The sequence below is a fragment of the Blennius ocellaris genome, assembly GCF_963422515.1.
Source record: "Blennius ocellaris genome assembly, chromosome: 2".
Taxonomy (NCBI): Eukaryota; Metazoa; Chordata; class Actinopteri; order Blenniiformes; family Blenniidae; genus Blennius; species Blennius ocellaris.
In genome coordinates, this window is record NC_137651.1 from 30,735,209 (window position 1) to 30,756,212 (window position 21,004).

Sequence of the window (21,004 nt, forward strand, 5' to 3'; positions counted from 1 at the left end):
GCTGTTTGCCTGTTTTTCACCCTCGGCTTCATGTTTCCCACCTGGTTTCCTTTCCAGCCAAAGTTTTACTCTTTTTTTCTCTAAAGTCAGCATAAAGACACATTTTTTTTTATCACATGGAAGTAAAAATACACATTTATGTGCCAAGTCAGATTTTCCACTTATCCGCTTCGGGCAAGTCCTCGGGGCACCAAATAATGAATAATATGGCGAGATTATATCAGTGTTTCTTGGATTTACTTTAAGCAATGTTATCAGCGATGTACAGGTTACTAAAAATGAGCCATTTAAATTAATGCAGTTACTCAAATACAAATAAAAACAAGGTAGTTACTGAGGAAAGGATGCTTTGTTTTACTTTTAGTAGATTCTATGAATGAGTCCATTCTTGTGCACAAAACTGAATCATTGTAGTGTTGCTGGGAGGGTTCAGTCTGAATACTGATTCACACAGTTCATCTGAAGTGACATCAGTCAGTGAAGAAGATGCTCTGTAATCTGATGTTAGAGGAGGACGATGCTCTATAATCTGATGTTAGAGGAGGAAGATGCTCTGTAATCTGATGTTAGAGGAAGGAAGATGCTCTATAATCTGATGTTAGAGGAGGAAGATGCTCTATAATCTGATGTTAGAGGAGGAAGATGCTCTGTAATCTGATGTTAGAGGAAGGAAGATGCTCTATAATCTGATGTTAGAGGAGGAAGATGCTCTATAATCTGATGTTAGAGGAGGAAAATGCTCTGTAATCTGATGTTAGAGAAGGAAGATGCTCTGTAATCTGATGTTAGAGGAAGGAAGATGCTCTATAATCTGATGTTAGAGGAAGGAAGATGCTCTATAATCTGATGTTAGAGGAGGAAGATGCTCTATAATCTGATGTTAGAGGAGGAAGATGCTCTGTAATCTGATGTTAGAGGAAGAAGATGCTCTATAATCTGATGTTAGAGGAAGATGCTCTGTAATCTGATGTTAGAGGAGGAAGATGCTCTGTAATCTGATGTTAGAGGAAGAAGATGCTCTATAATCTGATGTTAGAGGAGGAAGATGCTCTGTAATCTGATGTTAGAGGAAGAAGATGCTCTATAATCTGATGTTAGAGGAGGAAGATGCTCTATAATCTGATGTTAGAGGAGGAAGATGCTCTGTAATCTGATGTTAGAGGAAGAAGATGCTCTATAATCTGATGTTAGAGGAAGATGCTCTGTAATCTGATGTTAGAGGAGGAAGATGCTCTATAGTCTGATGTTAGAGGAGGAAGATGCTCTATAATCTGGATGTTAGAGGAGGAAGATGCTCTGTAATCTTATGTTAGAGGAGGAAGATGCTCTAGAATCTGATGTTAGAGGAAGGAAGATGCTCTATAATCTGATGTTAGAGGAGGAAGATGCTCTATAATCTGATGTTAGAGGAGGAAGATGCTCTATAATCTGGATGTGAGAAGAGGAAGATGCTCTATAATCTGATGTTAGAGGAGGAAGATGCTCTGTAATCTGATGTTAGAGGAGGAAGATGCTCTATAATCTGGATGTGAGAAGAGGAAGATGCTCTATAATCTGGATGTGAGAAGAGGAAGATGCTCTATAATCTGGATGTTAATGCATCTTGAAAGCGGAGATAAAGTAACAACAAGCAGACTGACAGAAAGCTTTTATGGGAGAATCTATCTGCTATTTCAGGTTGTTAGCAGATGGATGGAAGAGGAGAAATGAAGCAGAAGAGAAAGATTGAGGCAGAAGACAAAGGTCCGACACTCGTGCCACACCAGATTACTAAAGCTGTGGTGAAGCACGTGTGGAAAAGACTCCCACCAAAATAAAAGCACCGTCTCTGTTGACGGCTGAGCTGGTTTACACTTCCTCTTCATATGTAGTAAAAACCGACAAAATTATAAACAATGCAAACATCTTCCCACACTGTAATCCATATCACACACACACACACACACACACACACACACACACACACACACACACACACACACACACACACACACACACACACACACACACACACACACACACACACATAATTCTGTCTGAAACTTTCTTTACTGTTGTGTGTGCCGGTGACTCCCCGTTGTAACCAGAGAGAGTCGAGGCCTGCTGACTCACCTGCTCGTCTCAATCCACTGTCTCTTTGTTGACGCTCATATTCCAGTGCCTGAGCGAACCCCAGCGCTCGCACAGCGCCGCCCTCGCATGAGCAACGAACACATGGTGTGAATGAAGCGGCGCTCATGTTGGCAGGAAGGACCGAAGCGTCTCTCCTCCTCATTAAGACGCAGCATTGAAGATGGAGCACATTGATTTTCTTGGATGTCTCTGGTGTGGAGGAGTGAGCGGACGTACACGGGCAGCAGTTGCATCTATTAATCAGATTTTTTTATACATGAATGACATGCATGTAAAATAACTAGAAGCTTTTTGTGTGGATTCTCAAAGCATCTGAATCAAGTCAGTTTGATTTAATACATTTCTTCCAACACATGTATGTCCAGGTGATCTGATTTTAAAAAAAAAACTTCATAGAAATTTGGCATTAATATCCTTAAGATCTTCACAGCTATACACCTAAATCCACCTCCAGTCTTCATGGACTTCACACAGAAAGAGCAACTTCAAACACACCAGGCACAAAAAGAGAGTGAAAAACCTGAATCCAGCTGGAGCCGGTCAGAAGGAGGGGGATTTGATTCGGTTTCATTCAGCTGTCTTCTCCCAACACTCACTGTATGAGAACATGTGGTGACTCAAGGCAGAGTCAGACTCCATAAGAACGAGGAGAAGGTTCAGCACCGCAGGGTTTCTATGGTATGGAGTGAAGTACGTCAAACATGGCAACAGCAATGGGACCAGGAGGAACAAGGAAGACATCTGTACAATATTCAAAATAGCGTGTGAAGTATAAAGAGTGCAGGAGGCAGGAGGGAAGAAGAGTCTCTTCACCAGGTTAAGACTTGGACATAACTACTTAACTAGTCAATAGTCATTGCGGTCTGTGCCAAGAGACAAACAGTGGAGCCTGTGCTGGTGAGCTGCAGGAAGTATGGGAGTGAAAGGAGGAATATGATGGAGGGATTGAGGAGAGAAAGGATGGAAGGAGGTTTAGTTGAGGAGATACTGGTGTGGGGAGAAAGAGTGAGGGGTATAAGATGTTTAAATAGGCTTATTGGGGAAAATATAGAGTGGTGGTGAACTATGTAGAAGAAGAAGTCAGTGCCAAACATCACCACAGGCTGCATTTCAATCTACATGACACTTTTTTTTTTTTATGTTTCTTTTCAACCTGCTTTGCTTTAAGTGAATCTGGGGAGCTGTACAGGTTGTAGATGACTTCTAATGATTTCTACTCTATAATATTTTGTGTCCTTGTAGCTCTAGCCCAGAGGTGGGCAGTCCTGGTCCTGGAGGGCCGCAGTCCTGCAGGTTCTAGATGTTTCCCTGCTCAAACACACCTGTTATCATGACGAGGCTCTGCAGAAAGCTGGACAAGGAGCCACTAATTGCTGTATTGATGTGAGGAGACGTCTAAAACGTGCAGGGCTGCGGCCCCCCAGGACCAGGATTGGCCACCCCTGCGTCTAGCCATACGCTGAACACTCATTTCTTTAGTATCCCGTTCTTATTCACTTGTTTATTCATGAATCAACTCACTGAGATTCATGTGAGTGTGAGTGTGGTGTAAACCTGAGGCTGGTTGGCACAGTGGTCCAGTGGTTTCTTCTGTCAGGTCCGGACGGTTTCACCTCACACTCTTTCTGTGTGATGTTTGCATGTTTTCCCTGCATGTTGGTATTTATTGTTGTGATTTCAGTTCAAAGATGTGCTGAAGGCCTAAAATGTCACTTTTAGGAAAATTGTTTTTTTTACCACTATTTATCCTTGTTGCTGATTTTGCAGCACATTGATTAAATGATTAGCTCTAATCACCTCACATTAACGAGGTGCAGGTTTGATTCCAGGTTGTTGTTCATGCACTTCAGAAATACAACGTTTAACATCCTAGTTTACAAGTTTCAGGTCATTATCACATTTCTTTCACAGTACATAGAATACGCTGTGATTTGAGACTCAAACCTTATTTTCCAAACACCTGGTTGAAGTTGGCGATGCCAAAGAAATGTGTCTCTTATTTCCTCCAGAAATATCTAATCATCTGTTATTCTTACAGCTGCAAGTCATTATTATTAACAAAGGTTACACGTGCACAGGCACCAACGTATTGAGGGGAAATCTAGATGTGATTTCTCTTCATGAAATAACTGCTGATAAAGCAAATCAAATGATGTCATTTGCATGGTCACTTGGATGGATCAGTGTGATGGAGTCATGTAACCAAAGTTTAACTAAACAAGCAATAAACACAGGAGGTGAATATGTGGCTCTACAGGAGTCTTACAATCAAACAATTCCGTAGTTGAGTGACTGAGAGAGTTTGTTTAATCTTCAGGAGTGAAAAGTGAGTGGGAACTCTGTTTTCAGTGTTTTTTGTTATTCTGTCTGTTCAGTCTTGGTTCAGCGGAGAACAGGAAGGACGTGCAGCCGGCGGAGAGGCTTTATGTTCCATCGTCTCAGTCCAGTGTGTTTTTTCTTCTCTCTCTATCTGTAGGTGAGCGAGTCACACCACCTCAGCTCTCCCCAGCGCTTCCCCTCCCCACCTCCCTCTTCTTCAGCCCGATCCCGTCCTCCTCTTCATCGTCCTCCTCCGGGAACCCGACGCCACCATGTCTCCGTCAGCCTCCTCCCCCTCCCCCCTCCTCCTCCTCCTCTTCATCTTCCTCCTCCCGCTGCCGCCCTGCCAGCCGGAGTCCCACCGCAGCGAACCCAGCGTGGACCCCAGCCTGAGGACGGCGCTGCCCTCCGCCTTCCCCTCCTCCGCCCCGTCGTCCCCGGCCTACAGCAACGCCTCGGGCCCCGGCGTCAGAGACAAGTGCAATGAGGAGACGGAGTGCAGGCCCGGCATCCTGCTGCCCGTCTGGCTGCCCAACAAGCCCCCGCTGGGCTACCAGGTGGGCCGAGCCGTGGTCTACTTCGTGTCGCTCATGTACATGTTCCTGGGGGTGTCCATCATCGCAGACCGCTTCATGGCGTCCATCGAGGTCATCACGTCTCAGGTGAGCAGGAACGAACGGCGGTGCTGTTTCACTCAGAGCACTCATCTCCACGTGTCTGTAGGGAATCACACGCTGCTGCTGAACACTCTAAATCAGGGGGGGTCAAACTCATTTTAGTTGAGGGGCCACATCCAACCTGATCTGACCTCTGGGGGGGCCCAACAAGTCAAACATAACGTATTAAACTGTAGATATGGATAAATGTCAAAGTCTTTCCTTCTTTTGATCCTTTTGGAACTGCAAGAATTTGCCAGTCTATTCTGAAATGTCCATTTTAAAGTTAATCAGATATTATTATATTTGCAACAAAAAAAAAAAAAACAACAATATCTGGATCTGGATATCATATTTTTATTCAGGATTAAAACAATTTGTCATCATCTGGAAATATTTTTTGAGTTTACGTATCTAATGTATCACTTCACATAAATTGGACACCTTTATTGTGAAAGGTGTTGCGTCATGTGACCTCCACAGATGCATTAATTACTTCTGACCAAGGCCGGTTTTGAATGTCATTTTTGCCAATCTAGTGTTTTTAGATCAGCCTCTGTCAGTTTTCATATTTATGCTTAAAAATTTTTTTATTTAAATCACATGGCGGGCCGGATTAGATCCTGTGGCGGGCCGCTTCTGGCCCCCGGGCCGCATGTTGGACACCCCTGCTCTAAATCAAAGGACATGGAAAATAAGCTGTGTTGAAATCAGTGCCACTATTTAGATTAGTTTAAATAATGATCATAATAAAACCAGTTTTACACTTTTCCAGTTGAATTTCACTTGAATAACTTTTCCTTGAGTGTTAACTAGTTTGTATGTTCTTCCTGTGCCCGCGTGGCTTTTTCTTCTCTCAATGTGAAAATATGATTCAAAAACATGCTTGTCAGTCTAACTGTGCCTGAATTGCCCGTGGGCGTTCATGTGTGTGTGTGTGTGTGTGTGTGTGAGATGGTGTGAATCTGTGTTGGTTATGGGATGTACTGGTGAGATGTGCCGCCATCTTACTCCTCAGACGAGTTCTGGATGAAAACCATGGAAACGATCCGCAGACGAGTTTTAATATTTTTAGTGAGTGTGCAGAAGATCTGTGAGGTGATTTCAGATGTTTTATTACCACTCCGACATGTTTGAAGATGCAGGCACTGTTTCCTGAATCACACCAAAGCAGAACGATAAAGAAAAACATTGTCTTCATCAAAACCTCACCGAGCTTTTGTAATCTTTGAAATCCACTTTCCCGACATGGTCGATAACACTGTGCAAAGCTGAACGCGCTCGAGAGAATATGGAGTGTTTTTTTGTCGTCTCAAGGTGGGGAAGCCTTCTGATTGTGGTCGACCTCAATAAAAGGAGATATTTAAAGTTGTCTACTATAACAGCAGAGAAACGTATTTTCTCTCCCGGAGGATAATGAGTTTTCTCTGAGGTTCGGGTTCGGGAGTTCCTGCAGTTTGTTCTCGACGTATCATCTGGGCCCGACCGTTCTGTCATGACGTTTCTGATAACCAGCATGTTTGGATTGAAATTAGAAGTTCACAGAGACCAAACCACATGAGCAAGCAGAGAGAGAGAGAGAGAGAGAGAGAGAGAGACAGAGCACCGACTGCAGGAGAGGAACAGAACATCAGTAACTTGTAATGGTGAAACATCACCGTGTGGAAAGTGTGAAAGGAAAGAAGCTCAGTGTTTGTCCTCCAGCAGTCCAAACCTGCAGCAGCTTCACTTAGAAAACGGTTCAGGGTGTCCTGAATTGGCCCTAACTATAAACTTTATTAAATAGAAAGGTCTTCAAAGTAGAGACTGTATCAGCCTCCAGAACTGAAACCGGGATCTGGTTCCTCATGCTAGCAGAAAGCTCCGCCTCTCATTCTAAACCTCTGATTACTGCAGAAAATTAAACCGGTAATTACATTCACTGTTTCCTCCAGCTCCTCCTACAAGCTCTGCTGTCGTGTTTTTCCTGAAATGTCCTGATCCCAATTTACTTTATTTTTGGCTCCCACCAAGAAAGGTTTCAGTTCTTTAGGAGTTTCTGTCGACTTAAATGAACCGACACTTCCACTCTGGTCTTCTAAACTTCCTTCTCTCTGTGGCACTGACTTTTCTAACTGTACAGATGAGAGCTGATTCATTCAGTTTGCTGACTGTGCAACAAACACTTAAAAATAGACCTTACATCACATTAATACATTCATGAGGCGGCGTATTGTAGTTTGATTTGGACATCACTTATTCATTCATTCTTGCCATGTTCAGGGTTTGAAGGCATGTTGACTTTCAGGAAGCTTAGCAATGTGTGTGCATCATCAGATCGTCGTCTCGCTCTGCAGCTCCACGTCTTCCTTAATGGCTTGAGCTCAGATTCCCGTCTTCATGTGTTTATCCTGCGTGGTACAGCAAATGACCCTCAGCTGTTTCCAGAGCTGCGTGTTCCTCCGAGGTCAGCCCGGTGTTTTCACACTCAGTCAGCTGTGAGAGACTCTGCCGTCCCAGGTGGCCTGTAATGGATTTGCAGTCATGTTAAAACACCCAGAAGGGGAGTCCTGGGAGGTTTGGATGGAGGTGGATGTTCAGCACGAGTCCATGTGAAGGTCGACTGAAGGAAGAACGAGTGAAAGAGAGCAGAGGGACGGATGCTCTCACATTCCATCTGTGCAAATACACACAGTAGCCAGTTTCTTAGCAAAGGGTTCTATGTCTACAGCTAAGTCTAAGCTGTGAACACCTAGTGGCACTTCTCCACCAGTACCTACTCAGCCCTACTCGACTTGGCTCACCTTACATCGACTCAGTTTCATTCGTTTTCCAAGGCAATATAGAACCACCGCGGCGTGGGCGGAGTCCTCAGAGCTTTCCTTTGTCATGCAGTCATCAGAACTGGTGGAATCTGAATCTCCCGATGCAGAGCGAACATGCATTTGGAAGAGTGGAGTTACAACAACTGGATATCAGCTCAAATTATTCATTTTATACAACGTGGATTGTTACAATCATGCTTTCTTATCAAGACGTGCGTCACTGTCCGGTGTTTCTGTTTCACTGGTGCCCCTGTTAACTGGTGACTTCTGCCACCAGCTGTTAGCAGTTGATGTTTAAATAAGACAAACAAATGATATGATACTTTAAACTTTAATGGGAATACAGTTAAACGATGTTCACCAGGACAGCACAGGAGCCACTTGCCTCTTTGTTCCTCTTCATATCTCTGGAAAAGCTGTGAACACTTAAATTCTGAGCTTGTTGTCTTCTAACTGGAAAAAAAAAAAAACAAAGTCAGAAGCAGCTCAGAGTAACGTCGTTGCCTCTTGACAATTTTCCACAGATATGAAGGAATTAACAAGTAAAGCAACAAACATAAGATCAGGCGATACAAAAAGCTTCACATCATTGATTCAGATTGTGATGTTTATATATCCAGAACAACAAATCTATGGAACCAAAGTGCATATGAATGCGTTATGAATCATATTAATGAAAATTCTATTCTAAAATCCTAAATCCTTAAAAAATGCTTTTTATAGGTTTTTTTGTGCAAAACGTATTAACGTGATAAAATATTATAATCATGACCACAACACCATCTGGAGAAAATAAATATAAAAACCTGAAACGTGGTGGTGAGATGAGTTTTTTCTCAACAATTTTATGCAGTTTGTTTTTTAAATAAATGACAGGCTTGAATTATTTCAGTTTTGATTTTATCTACCAGGGAGTCCTATTTGCATTGATCAATGGATGCATCATTTCCAAAACAAATCTTTGAAGACAGCATGTCCCAACTTCTTTACCAGAAACCCCAGTTTTCCTCTGTGGACCCCTTCATGGTCCCCGATTGATCAAAACACCACAGTTATGCTTCAAGTCATTTTATTGAGGAGCCACTTGTTAACCAGGATGGATATTCACTGGGCCCCAGCAGCAAAAAGCATTCACAATAAACTACAAATACAAAACAAGACAGATATGCAAATGTTTCGTAGGTAAAAGCTGATGATAAGAACTGAAATTGAGCCAGGAGAGGGTGTAAAGCCCAGCTTAGGACGCATTGACCTCTTAGAGCTCTCATTAAAATGTCTGGGAAAAGAGAATTTTAGCACTTTTTAAAGAATATTTTAAGAAAAAAACATCAGCGTTATTTATATGAAATGAAAATCTGTTGGAAAGTATAAAAACGGATTCAAATTATGTTGTATTTTACAACTTCTGGTTGAAAACAAATCTTGAAATAGGCTTAAAATCTCCATAAAGCTTTCACAATCCTGGTGGGTTGAGGTACCTGCAAGACATTAACATACAATCCAGAAGATGAGTGTGACCAGATGCGAAAGCTAGAGAAAAGCTGCTGGTTCACACTCTGAATGGTCTGAAGGTCTCAGAAAGTGGAGCATGTGGACATGTGGAGAAAAGACGTCATAATAATGGAGGCTTGGCAGCAGGTGGAAGAGGAGAGGAAGGTGAAAGGGTTAATGGAGGGAAAAGGAGCCAAACATCCATTAAACTCAAGGTCAGCGGAAATGAATGTGTGTGCAGGAGTGTGTATTCTTCTTGCATTATGAGGATTTATGGGTGCAGGCGTTCAGTGGCGAGCGCTGGGAAGAAACCACTGATAAACATTTTTTTTTAAAAACAGTCGAGCGCTCTGTGGATGAATGTGCTCAGCTCGCCGCATGCGATCATCTCCACACAGCTTCTCATCCCCCAATCAAGATGTTCAACTCTCTTTGTTTAATCACATAATTCTTAATAAAACTGAGTGTTTACTGAAACACTTTAGCAATATCAAGTATGCGAGGGTCCATACTGGGAGCCACTTGCTGTTTCACTGCTGAGCTTTTGAGGTTTTCCTGTGCAGAGGCTTTGATGTACAATGCAAACTTTACATTGAGGGAAACGCTACAACTGCAACGAAAGTTTTGACAGTTGATCCTAGCTGTGTTCTCTTTTTTCTCTCCTCCTCATGTGTTCTCCATTCTGTCGTTCATATTTAACAACCACATGAACATGAATCTACACGGGCTGACCAGCGTTGCCAGATAAGGCGGGTATCCCCCAATTGAGGAGCCAAACTCTCGTACCTTTTGCCTTTGTTTATTTCGTACATGACTTTATGTCATGTTGTTTATCACACAAATAATAGTTTTACGGTTTCAACATGTTTTCTACACAGGCTGAGATTTGGGCTGGTTTTTATCGAGGTGTGTGGGTTTTATGTTGTTTGGGCTGGAAACAGTGAGTCACATCTGGCAACCCTGGTTCTGACTGTGGTGGCGTCCATATTTATTTCTCTCAACAGCGTCTTCTGAGCTCAGGGGCCTGAAACCAATGGATCCAATCATGTTCACAGGGCAGTCTGATAGAGGTCGAGTTTAAAATGTAATTATTACACAAAAAAAGTCAGATCCCAGCAAATAAGCAGATTTGAGCATCAAAACTTGCCGTGTGAAAGGAGCCTAATAGAACCTCAACGGTGTGGACTGTGAGATTGAAGCCATGGTTCCACCACGCTGTTGGGATTCTCTGGACCTACGATTGATCAAATTTTTCATTTCCATAATGTTGACACGTGTTTGAACATCTGTACATCCATCATGCTTTTCATTGCAGAATAAAATTATCTTCGCTGTGATATGAGTATTCATGCTTGTTCCATCACCAATTAATGTATGTGTGACTGTGACAGACCCTGCTATTGGTGGCTTGCAGATCCAATGATCAATTAAAAACTAATAAGAGGCTAATAGAAACTATTTCCCAGTTCAGAGTCTACAGGTGCTCAGTTTAGGGGTGCAGGTAGAAGCAGGGTGTCAAATACAGAGGGCATAAAAAAGTGCATGTCATGAAGTTCAGAGTGAGGTGAGTCAGGTACAAGTTGGTCCAAGTGGAAACCATCAATGAAAAGAAGCCATCGCCTAAAAAAGAAAAAAAGACACTTTTTCAAAAAAGCAAGAAAGGACAGAGGGATCCTACAGGTGTAATAATCACGGTTAAGTGCAGGGTGATGAAAAGTGTATGTGTGTGTGTGTGTGTGTGTGTTTGGTTCACCAGGAGAAGGAAGTGACCATCACGATGCCCAACGGCGAGACATCGGTGGCCACGGTTCGAATCTGGAACGAGACGGTGTCCAATCTGACACTGATGGCTCTGGGCTCCAGCGCTCCGGAGATCCTGCTGTCTCTCATCGAGGTACACACACACACACACACACACACACACACACACACACACACACACACACACACACACAGAGTGTCTGTTCACTGTTCACTGTCCTCTCAACATTTATTTATGTCTCGTTAGACTTCATGCAAAATTACTTTTGGCTGCGTTGATGCTAATATCTCTGCCAGGAAACCCAACAGGATGTCAAATATCCTGAGTGAAAGACAAAGGAATCAAACAAACACCAATGACACCGACACTAGTGCACCAATCCAAAATTAATATAAGTTAATTGAAACTAGTTAACTATTTAAGTTAGCAAACAGAAGCCAAACAACACTGACAGAACCTAATTGAGGCTAATAGGTTAGCGTCAAATATTGTTGGACCGTTGTTTCCCGTTTGTCCTTCATTGTTGTTGTCCGTTTCTCGTCCGTCCGGTCAACCGCCACAAAACCTCTGCTTTGTTCGCCGCAGGTCTGCGGCCACAAGTTCGAGGCCGGCGAGCTGGGCCCGGGAACCATCGTCGGCAGTGCCGCCTTCAACATGTTTGTGATCATCGGGATCTGCGTGTGGACCATCCCCAAGGGAGAGACCCGCAAGATCAAGCACCTCCGGGTGTTCTTCATCACCGCCTTCTGGAGCATCTTCGCCTACATCTGGCTCTACCTCATCCTGTCCATCATCACGCCCGGCGTGGTGGAGGTGAGCCGCGCGCGCTGTGGAACTCACACTGTGGAACACACGCTGTGGAACACACGCTGGGGTTCACACGCTGTGGAACACATGCTGGGGTTCACACGCTGTGGAACTCACGCTGTGGAACACACGCTGTGGAACTCACGCTCTGGAACACACGCTGTGGAACACACGTTGTGGAACCCACACTGGGGTTCACACGCTGTGGAACACACGCTGTGGAACCCACGCTGGGGTTCACACGCTGTGGAACACATGCTGGGGTTCACACGCTGGGGTTCACACGCTGTGGAACACACGCTGTGGAACTCACGCTGTGGAACACACGCTGTGGAACCCACGCTGTGGAACCCACGCTGTGGAACTCACGCTCTGGAACACACGCTGTGGAACACACGTTGTGGAACCCACGCTGGGGTTCACACGCTGTGGAACACACGCTGTGGAACACACGCTGTGGAACCCACGCTGTGGAACTCACGCTCTGGAACACACGCTGTGGAACACACGTTGTGGAACCCATGCTGGGGTTCACACGCTGTGGAACCCACGCTGGGGTTCACACGCTGTGGAACTCACGCTGTGGAACCCACGCCATGGAACATACGCTGTGGAACACACGCAGGGGTTCACACGCTGTGGAACACACGCTGTGGAACTCACGCTGTGGAACACACGCTGTGGAACACACTCTGGGGTTCACACGCTGTGGAGCTCACGCTGTGGAACCCACGCTATGGAACACACGCTGTGGAACTCACGCTGTGGAACCCACGCTGTGGTTCACGCGCAACAACAGAGAAACATGATCGTCTTCTCAAAGCTGCCGGCGCGTCGGGAGTCTTGATACATCTGCACAAACATCCAGATTATAGAGCGTGTGTGTGTGTGTGTGTGTGTGTGTGTGTGTGTGTGTGTGTGTGTGTGTGTGTGTGTGTGTGTGTGTGTGTGTGTGTGTGTGTGTGTGTGTGTGTGTGTGTGTGTGTGTGTGTGTGTGTGTGTGTCAGGTGTGGGAGGCCCTGGTCACCCTGCTGTACTTCCCAGTGTGCGTCATCCTGGCGTGGGTCGCTGACCGCCGCCTGCTCTTCTACAAGTACATGGGGAAGCGTTACCGCGCCGACAAGCGCCACGGCATCGTCGTGGAGACGGAGGGCGACCTGACCCCCAACAAGGGCGGCATGGAGATGATCGTGGACGGCAAGTTCCCGCCGCGCGGGGGCGCGGTGGTTCCCGCCGAGAACTGCGGGGCCACGCAGGACGGCGGCGCCACCAACAACCTCGGCGCGGGAGCCACGGCAACGGGCGCCGGCGGCAACCTGCCCAACTCAAACAGCGCGATGGTCAACGTGGACAGCAGCAAGGAGCTGGACGAGAGTCGCAAAGAGGTGAGAGCGATACAGCACAGGAAATATTTACTACGACATCTGCACCTTCAATATACTCACGTAAACATCACCATAGATATTTAAATGTATGAAGAGGAAAGCAAAGTGAATGTTGAAAGTAAATTGTAAAGTAAAGTAAATGTGCAACTTCTTCAGAATCAGACTGTCTTCATGTTTCACCTAATTGAGTGTGAACAATGTTGTCTTGGTACAAAAATGCTTTCTTAAAGGGACAGATATAAATACTCTTATTAATTGAAAGCGTGTGAATGTCCTTCTGTCCTCAATGTTACTATCATTGTTTGACAAGTTACTACTTATTACTTATAAATAGTATTAATACGACCTGTCACCTCTTTAAAAAGTGGTGCTGGTTTGTGAATAACACAAGTATCTACTTGTAAAAGTAACTTGTGCTTCACACAGAGAGTGTTCTCTCTGTGTGGGTCCAGGAGGAATCAAAGAGCTTTAGAAGACACACTAACCACAACATGTTGTGAGCTGTAATCATTCTGTAGTATATATATATATATATATATATATATATATATATATATATATATATATGACCGTTAACAAAACCTCAGTGACTAGAGAAGAGCTGTGCTGTTCTGAGTAATGGATCATTTTCCTGCAGGAGACGGCAGAAATGTAAATGTTACAAATGTCCCGTTTGAATTTGCATCTCATTCCTACGTGTGGATCATCAGAACAGAGCGCCGCACTGCTTTTATCCAATCAGGGAGGTTTTTTTTGTCTCTTTAGTTGAAAGTGAAGTGTGAACATAAATCAGTGAGAACGTCCATGAAGCCGCAGGAGGAAAACACATCTCAGATCACTCGCATGCAGGGAAAGAGTGTTTCAGGTTTCAGGAGGTTTTTATTCTCATATCAACAGTTTCTCTCTTTTCATTATTTCTCTGTACCGACCGGTTCTAACTCTGCAGAGAGAGACTGACCAGCTCCCATATGGGATTCATCATCCATCATTCCTCCAGCATGCATCCATCCATTCACCATTCATCATCATCATCATCCATCCATCCATCTATCTAGTCATCATCCATCATTCCTCCAGCATGCATCCATCCATTCACCATTCATCATCATCATCCATCCATCCATCTATCTAGTCATCATCCATCCATTTAGCCATTCATTCATCCATCTAGTCATCATCCATCCATTATCCATCATGCATCCATCTATCCATCTATCCATCTGACCATCCATCCATCCATCCATCCATCCATCCAGCCATTCATCATCCATCCATCCATCCATCCATCCATCCATCCATCCATCATCCATCCATCCATCTGTCCAATCTAGTCATCATCCATCCATTATCCATTATTCGCCCATTATCCATCCATCCATCTCGTCATCATCCATCCATCCATCCATCCATCCATCCATTCATCATCCATCCATCCATCTGTCCAATCTAGTCATCATCCTTCCATTATCCATTATTCATCCATTATGCATCCATCATTCATCCATCCATCCATCTAGTTATCATCCATCCATTCATCATCCATCTATTCATCATCCATCTATTCATCATCCATCCATCCATCCATCCATCCATCCATCCATCCTGTATTTATGAGAGAACATTTTTCCACATAGTGGTTTCTGTTGTGTGACACGCAGTACATCACACAGTGTGTAGGAAATCTTTGACTCTTTGTGTTATTTCCTGTAGACCTTCAATGACGTTTGTCAGTCGTGTGCTTTCTTCAGCAGTGTGTCTGTGTCGTCTGCTGCAGGTGATTCGCATCCTGAAGGAGCTGAAGCAGAAATATCCCGACAAGGAGCTGGACCAGCTGGTGGAGCTGGCCAACTACTACGCCCTGCTGCACCAGCAGAAGAGCAGGGCCTTCTACCGCATACAGGTGACCCACACACACACACACACACACACACACACACACACAAACACACACACACACACACACACAAACTTCTGCAGCTCATATTTAAAACCGTTTATGAGCTGCGACACATTTCCACTGTGACATTAATAAAGAACATTTTTTGTTTGTTTGTTCACTTTCTCTGCAGGCGACTCGTATGATGATCGGCGCCGGCAACGTCCTGAAGAAGCACGCGGCCGACCACGCACGCCGCACCGCCGTGACGGACGAGGAGGCGCCAGAAGACGATAACGACCTGGACATCTGCAGCCGCATCTCGTTTGAGAGCGCCCACAGTCAGTGCATGGAGAACTGCGGCGTGCTCACACTGGCCGTCGTCTGTCAAGGTAGAAACACTCGTGGTTCCTGAGAAATACAAGTTTGGAAAATGTCATGACGATATGTAAACAGAAACACAATTCAATGATGTTTATGTATCAAAAAAAAAAACCTTATCTTATTCAGAATTGAGCCTAAATCATGCCGTCAGAGAGGAAAACATACTGTCAAATGACGCCATGAAGATGTTTTACAACTTCCGGTCCAACCTCTGAAGTCCTTGAATGTGTTTTTGTGGTTGTTTCAAGGGGGTCTGGGGGAAAACACCTTCTACGTGGACTACAGGACAGAAGACGGCTCAGCCAACGCCGGCTCGGACTACGAGTACAGCGAAGGAACGCTGGTGTTCAAACCTGGAGATACACACAAAGACATCAAGGTGAGTCAGGAATGGAACAGGAAGCGAGACGGGGGGTTCTGAGCGGACGCATGTCGGCGTCGCCGAGCTATAATCAAACACTAAACATGTTCGTCGCTTAATAGAGCCGTCACTTTTGACTGATTCTGACTCTCTGACCTGCAGACCTTTACCTCGGCAAAAAGAAAAAAAATATTACAATCACAAACCTCTATCGAGGCAATTATCACCCAAAATGCTAATCATTAAATTAATCAAACATGAAACGCAGTAAGATTCGGAATATGACAGAAGAACATCACTATAGCGAACACTGAGGAGGAAGTTTGTTGCAGCCCATCAAAACTGAAGCGAGCTCATCTCAGTACAGATCCATTTAATTGACCTGAATCTATTGGAAACAGCTTCTGAGGTGACTGAAGAGTTATGGTTTTCATTAAATGTTGATAATTGATCATAAATACTCTCATTTGCTGGTTATTTTGTTGTTTATCATGAGAGTTGTTTTTTGCTGTTAGCCCACTTTAGTGTTCTGGTCGATGATCTCAGGTTTAAACTGCCCCTTAGTTTAATTTGATGAGTGTGGTATTGATTTGGTGCTGACGTGTCATTATAGGGTGACGCTGGGTCGTGAAGACAGAGCAGCTGATAAGAGATTAAAGTGACCTGCAAGCGATGTAAAGCAACAGAACATAGTAAATGAATGCCACTTATATAACATTTCCACTGCCTCAGCAGTCGTGAAGCACTTGGGAAAGTTAATTACCTTCACTGTGTAAACAGTTCATTCACTGGGAAGCGTTTTGGGGTTCAGGACAAGGAAATGACCCACAGCCGACTACTACCAACTTCTAGTACAATCAGACGAAGTACAACACCTCTGAATGGTGCTGCAGACTTCCTGTCATTTATACAGTGAAGGTGATCAAATCAAAGTGCCCAAGGCTCCAAACCAGACGAAACGTCAATCTTATGTATTTTCATTATTGGACTTGATTTACAGACATGCAGTTACTTTTCTTTTTTGAATAAATTAAAAACCAGAGACCTGATTTATCGTCCTGCAGGGGTTTCTTGTCGCCCTCAAAATGACCCCCCTGTTCAGACAAACTGCTGTGATTCCTCCACATTGCGTCTCTGTTCCCTGTGCAACTAAACACAAACATGGCCGACCCAGTTTAATGGCAAGCTGCTCGTCTTCCTGACGCCTGGTTTGACAGGAAGCATATCTCACTATTAAAATATTCATTCATGATTTTTGGGGCTGAGATGAAACTTGAATGAACCCAGCTAGAGAAAAGCTGAATAGCTGACTGAACACAGATCTGTCACTTTAGACGGTAGATTATAAAAAGAAGACTTGGTGAGTCACCGGGTTGCCAGGTTTGGTGCAGGAGGAGCCCGTTAGGCTGTGAGGAGGATGCCGGGATGTAAGACTACAGAAGTTATGGCTGCAACGCGTCAGACTGCAAACTAGAATGAAGAGAGGCTGAAACTAAATCTGTTCATGTCAGAATCACAAAAACTGTCTGAAATCTGACATATCTTAGAAAAGTGAACAGACCATAGCCTAATATATGTATTTTTAAGATATTTAATCAATTTAGAAATAACATGAATCATTTCGGTACAGATATATACTATTCTGATATTTGCAATCAGGAATTTTCCTTCCAGTAACTGTGGAACACACAGAAATAAAAAAATATAAAAATAAATCATATTTACAACATGATGCAGAACAAACACAAGGGAAATGCGTGTGTGTGTGTGTGTGTGTGTGTGTGTGTGTGTGTGTGTGTGTGTGTGTGTGTGTTTGTGTGTGTGTGTGTGTGTGTGTGTGTGTGTGTGTGTGTGTGTGTGTGTGTGTGTGTTACAAAGGTCTCTCTCATCTGTTCCAACAGATTTCATTGATCACTGCACCGGGTAGAAATGAGCAGCGGGAAATCCAATTGCACCTGAACGCCTCGCTCATCAGCCGTGTGGCTCACAGTGGCTGCCCCCCCCTCACCCCCCCGGCCTCGGCCGCCTCCTTCCTCCTCACATGAACTCAGCAGACTCACACAGACAATCGGACACTTCATCTGCGCTCTCTGTTAGAATAAAAAGAAAATCACTGCAATGCCTCAGTTACAACAGGTGGACTGTTCATTACCACACCGTCGCTCTGTTTATCAACCAAATAACATCTTATTCACCCAGGAAGTCAAACTTTCAATATGTTCCAGCGAATTGGCATTATATCTACTAGACACCGTCAGAGAACACGATGACGTCTCACAGTCGGTCGATCAACTGCAAACTTGACATCCAAACACATTTCAATATGCGTAAAATTAAAATGCAGTATATGAGACATCTTTTACAATCCATACACAGGAAAGTATATTGATGTTGACAGAAGCTTTCTGAGGTTTACTGAGTCAACATATGTAGCCTGCAGTCGTAGCACAAGCGTGTGATCGAGAGCCTTTCGGTGTCAGAACAGATTTTGCTCTTGCAACAGGAAGAGATTTGGAATCTCTGCAGCCTTTATTAGAAACTGGCCGGGCTGACGGTGATGCATAACAGTTCCAGTTACCACACCCATCCAACAAGATGAGCCTGAGCAGCACTTTTCAAGGCATAAACATAAAGTAAACAAACTAATACATAAATAAGCAAAAGAAAAATGACCTATATGGACGTTAATGACGAATGAAGAATGGCGGCAGAAAAAATGCAATAGCTGCAGCACATATTGAATTAAGTTTTGCTATAATACACACACACACACACACACACTAAATGCACAATACATTTGTGTCAACATGCACTTCTGTCTTCTTTATGCAAAATGTTAGTGAATCAGGTTGTTACTGTTGAACTAATAGCTCCACATCATGTAAGACAACTCCAAATGTGTGAATCTCCTTTTCTTTTTCTCAGCTGAGCCTGAAAGGAATATTAAATTAGCAGTGGCCACACAGTGAAGCTGCATCCTAAGCAGACAGGCCGGCCTCCATCAGCAGCACATATCAGACACTTGCTCTAAATTTGCTGCTGGGTAATGTGAAAAACCATCAGAGGGTTACTGCCGTCTGTTATTTCACTTCAGTGCATCTAATAAAGCCTCCGCTGCCGCCGTCGATTTGTAACATCATTCAGATTGACAGAAATTCATTATGAGCCGTTTCTTAAATGTTTCAACTTGATTAGATCTCCACAGACTGTGGTCCCCTTTAATACAGTGATATGCAAATACACTGTTGTTGGAAAATATGGATTTGGTTTATTTGTGTGTCAGGAAATATCAAGATGTGGCCCCTGAACCACCGAGGTTCAGTGTACAGCTGTATAGGTAGTGTTGGTTTAAATATTCTTAAATATCAGAGGATATCATGTGACACGGAGCTGATTGAGGTCATCAAACTCAAAGATTTCTCAGCCGTAGACAACAGTGTGACCCTAATGGGGCGTGATTCCTGTGCATGAGACTGAGCAGGGATCAGCTCACACTAAAGTGTGCTGAAGCACATGCGAAGTGGCTTTAAGTCAAAGTTTCCGCTGCAGTCGAACTCCCAGGAGCAGACGCTCTGGGAGTCCTGACACTCTGGAGGAAGCATTGCTCTTATTGTCCCGCTACTGAGCATGTGCAGAACAGGTGTTTACCCCGGCCGTGGTGAGCAGCGTCGCCTCCATTTCCATTGACTCAGAGTCTGAGCTTTTTTCAAAAACTTGCACTTTCAGTGGCTTCGAGCTCCGTTGTCGAGTAATCAGATCCCCAAAATGCAACGTTTTTTCTGTTTTCACTTGTTGTTGTGTAAACGAGGCCTAATGAATGACCCACTGTCTCAGTCTGTCTGGACTAAAGCAAATCAGTTCCACATTACATTGTGCAGCAACCAGTTCCAAGTTGGAGTATCTAAGTATTCACAAGAAGCAGAATAGAGATCATTTTGTCGTTTGTCCTTGATCCGAAGCTCGTATTTAAAGAAACATCACCATGTTTCCTGGACTGGTTTCTTGTGTGTGGACCAGAGCCACGTGGGGGGAGGCTCTGCAGACCTGATGTGATTTGGGAGCCGTCACTTGTCAGTTGACGTGATGCGGCACGCCGGGATGATAACCACATCTCCGAGTTTGTAGCTGAAGCTTCTGCTTTGGCATTGTCCAGAGGAGGAAACAGATTCTTACATTTACTTTACTGAGAGGAGAGCTGGGCTGGAGGTTTCTTCACTTTAAATTCAGACCATATGATCAATGTGCAGCTCACGTTGTAGACGTTCCTCTTTCAGAGCACTGCTCCTGCACCCGCAGCAATCTGAATAATGAATCACATTAATATTGTGGCGGGATTGGAATAATGAATGATTAACTAAGGGCCATGCTGTAATAGAGTGGTTAGTACTTCTCCTTCTTCTTCCTGATCTGTGTAGCTTTTCTCCACAAGACAAATGAATGGATGATTAACCAACACATGTCTTGACCTTTAAGTTTTAATTTGGCCCCATTAGACACGTACTTTTGTGTGGATGGAGAATTGTAGTGTAGATCAGGTTCAACTGAAGTGACTCATTACACCCTCTCATGGCGCAAACTCGTACTGCAGGTCTAAACTGGGGCAAGTTGTCTGATTGTTGGAGGTTATATTGCTTTTCATTATCGTATTACACACATGGTCTTCACCAGTGATGCCGGTAACACTTCAATTAGTAACACGTTATTCTCATATGGTCATTTCTTTCAGTAACTACTAATCAAACGCATTATTACTATTCCGAACCAGTAATCAGATTAAAGTTACTTGTCCAAGTCACTGTGTTACTATTATAGTGTTCTTGTCTGCAAAGCTGCTTTATTATTAAACAGAACCAGCAGTTCCTCCACCCCCACCCTTCTTAAATCAATCAATCAATCAATAAATCACTCACTCAATCAATCAATCAATCAATCAATCAATCAATCAAATACTTAATTTGCCCTGGAGGGGGAAATGAAGTCGCATAGAGCAGGAAGTGCAAATAAATAAATGCATAGTGCAACAACA

General features: G+C 44.0%; 1 protein-coding gene across 1 annotated transcript in view; it reads left to right on the forward strand.

The window, feature by feature from the left end:
* Positions 1 to 4,724: 4,724 nt before the first annotated feature.
* The window catches only part of LOC308138324 (sodium/calcium exchanger 2-like), a gene marked incomplete at both ends in the record, with an annotated part of 30,702 nt that continues 14,422 nt past the window's right edge, over positions 4,725 to 21,004 (forward strand). The window contains 7 exon segments of the mRNA XM_080507405.1: positions 4,725 to 5,114; positions 11,160 to 11,297; positions 11,751 to 11,978; positions 12,980 to 13,357; positions 15,132 to 15,257; positions 15,427 to 15,625; positions 15,866 to 15,996. Of these exon segments, the coding sequence (XP_080363531.1) occupies positions 4,725 to 5,114; positions 11,160 to 11,297; positions 11,751 to 11,978; positions 12,980 to 13,357; positions 15,132 to 15,257; positions 15,427 to 15,625; positions 15,866 to 15,996 (1,590 nt within the window).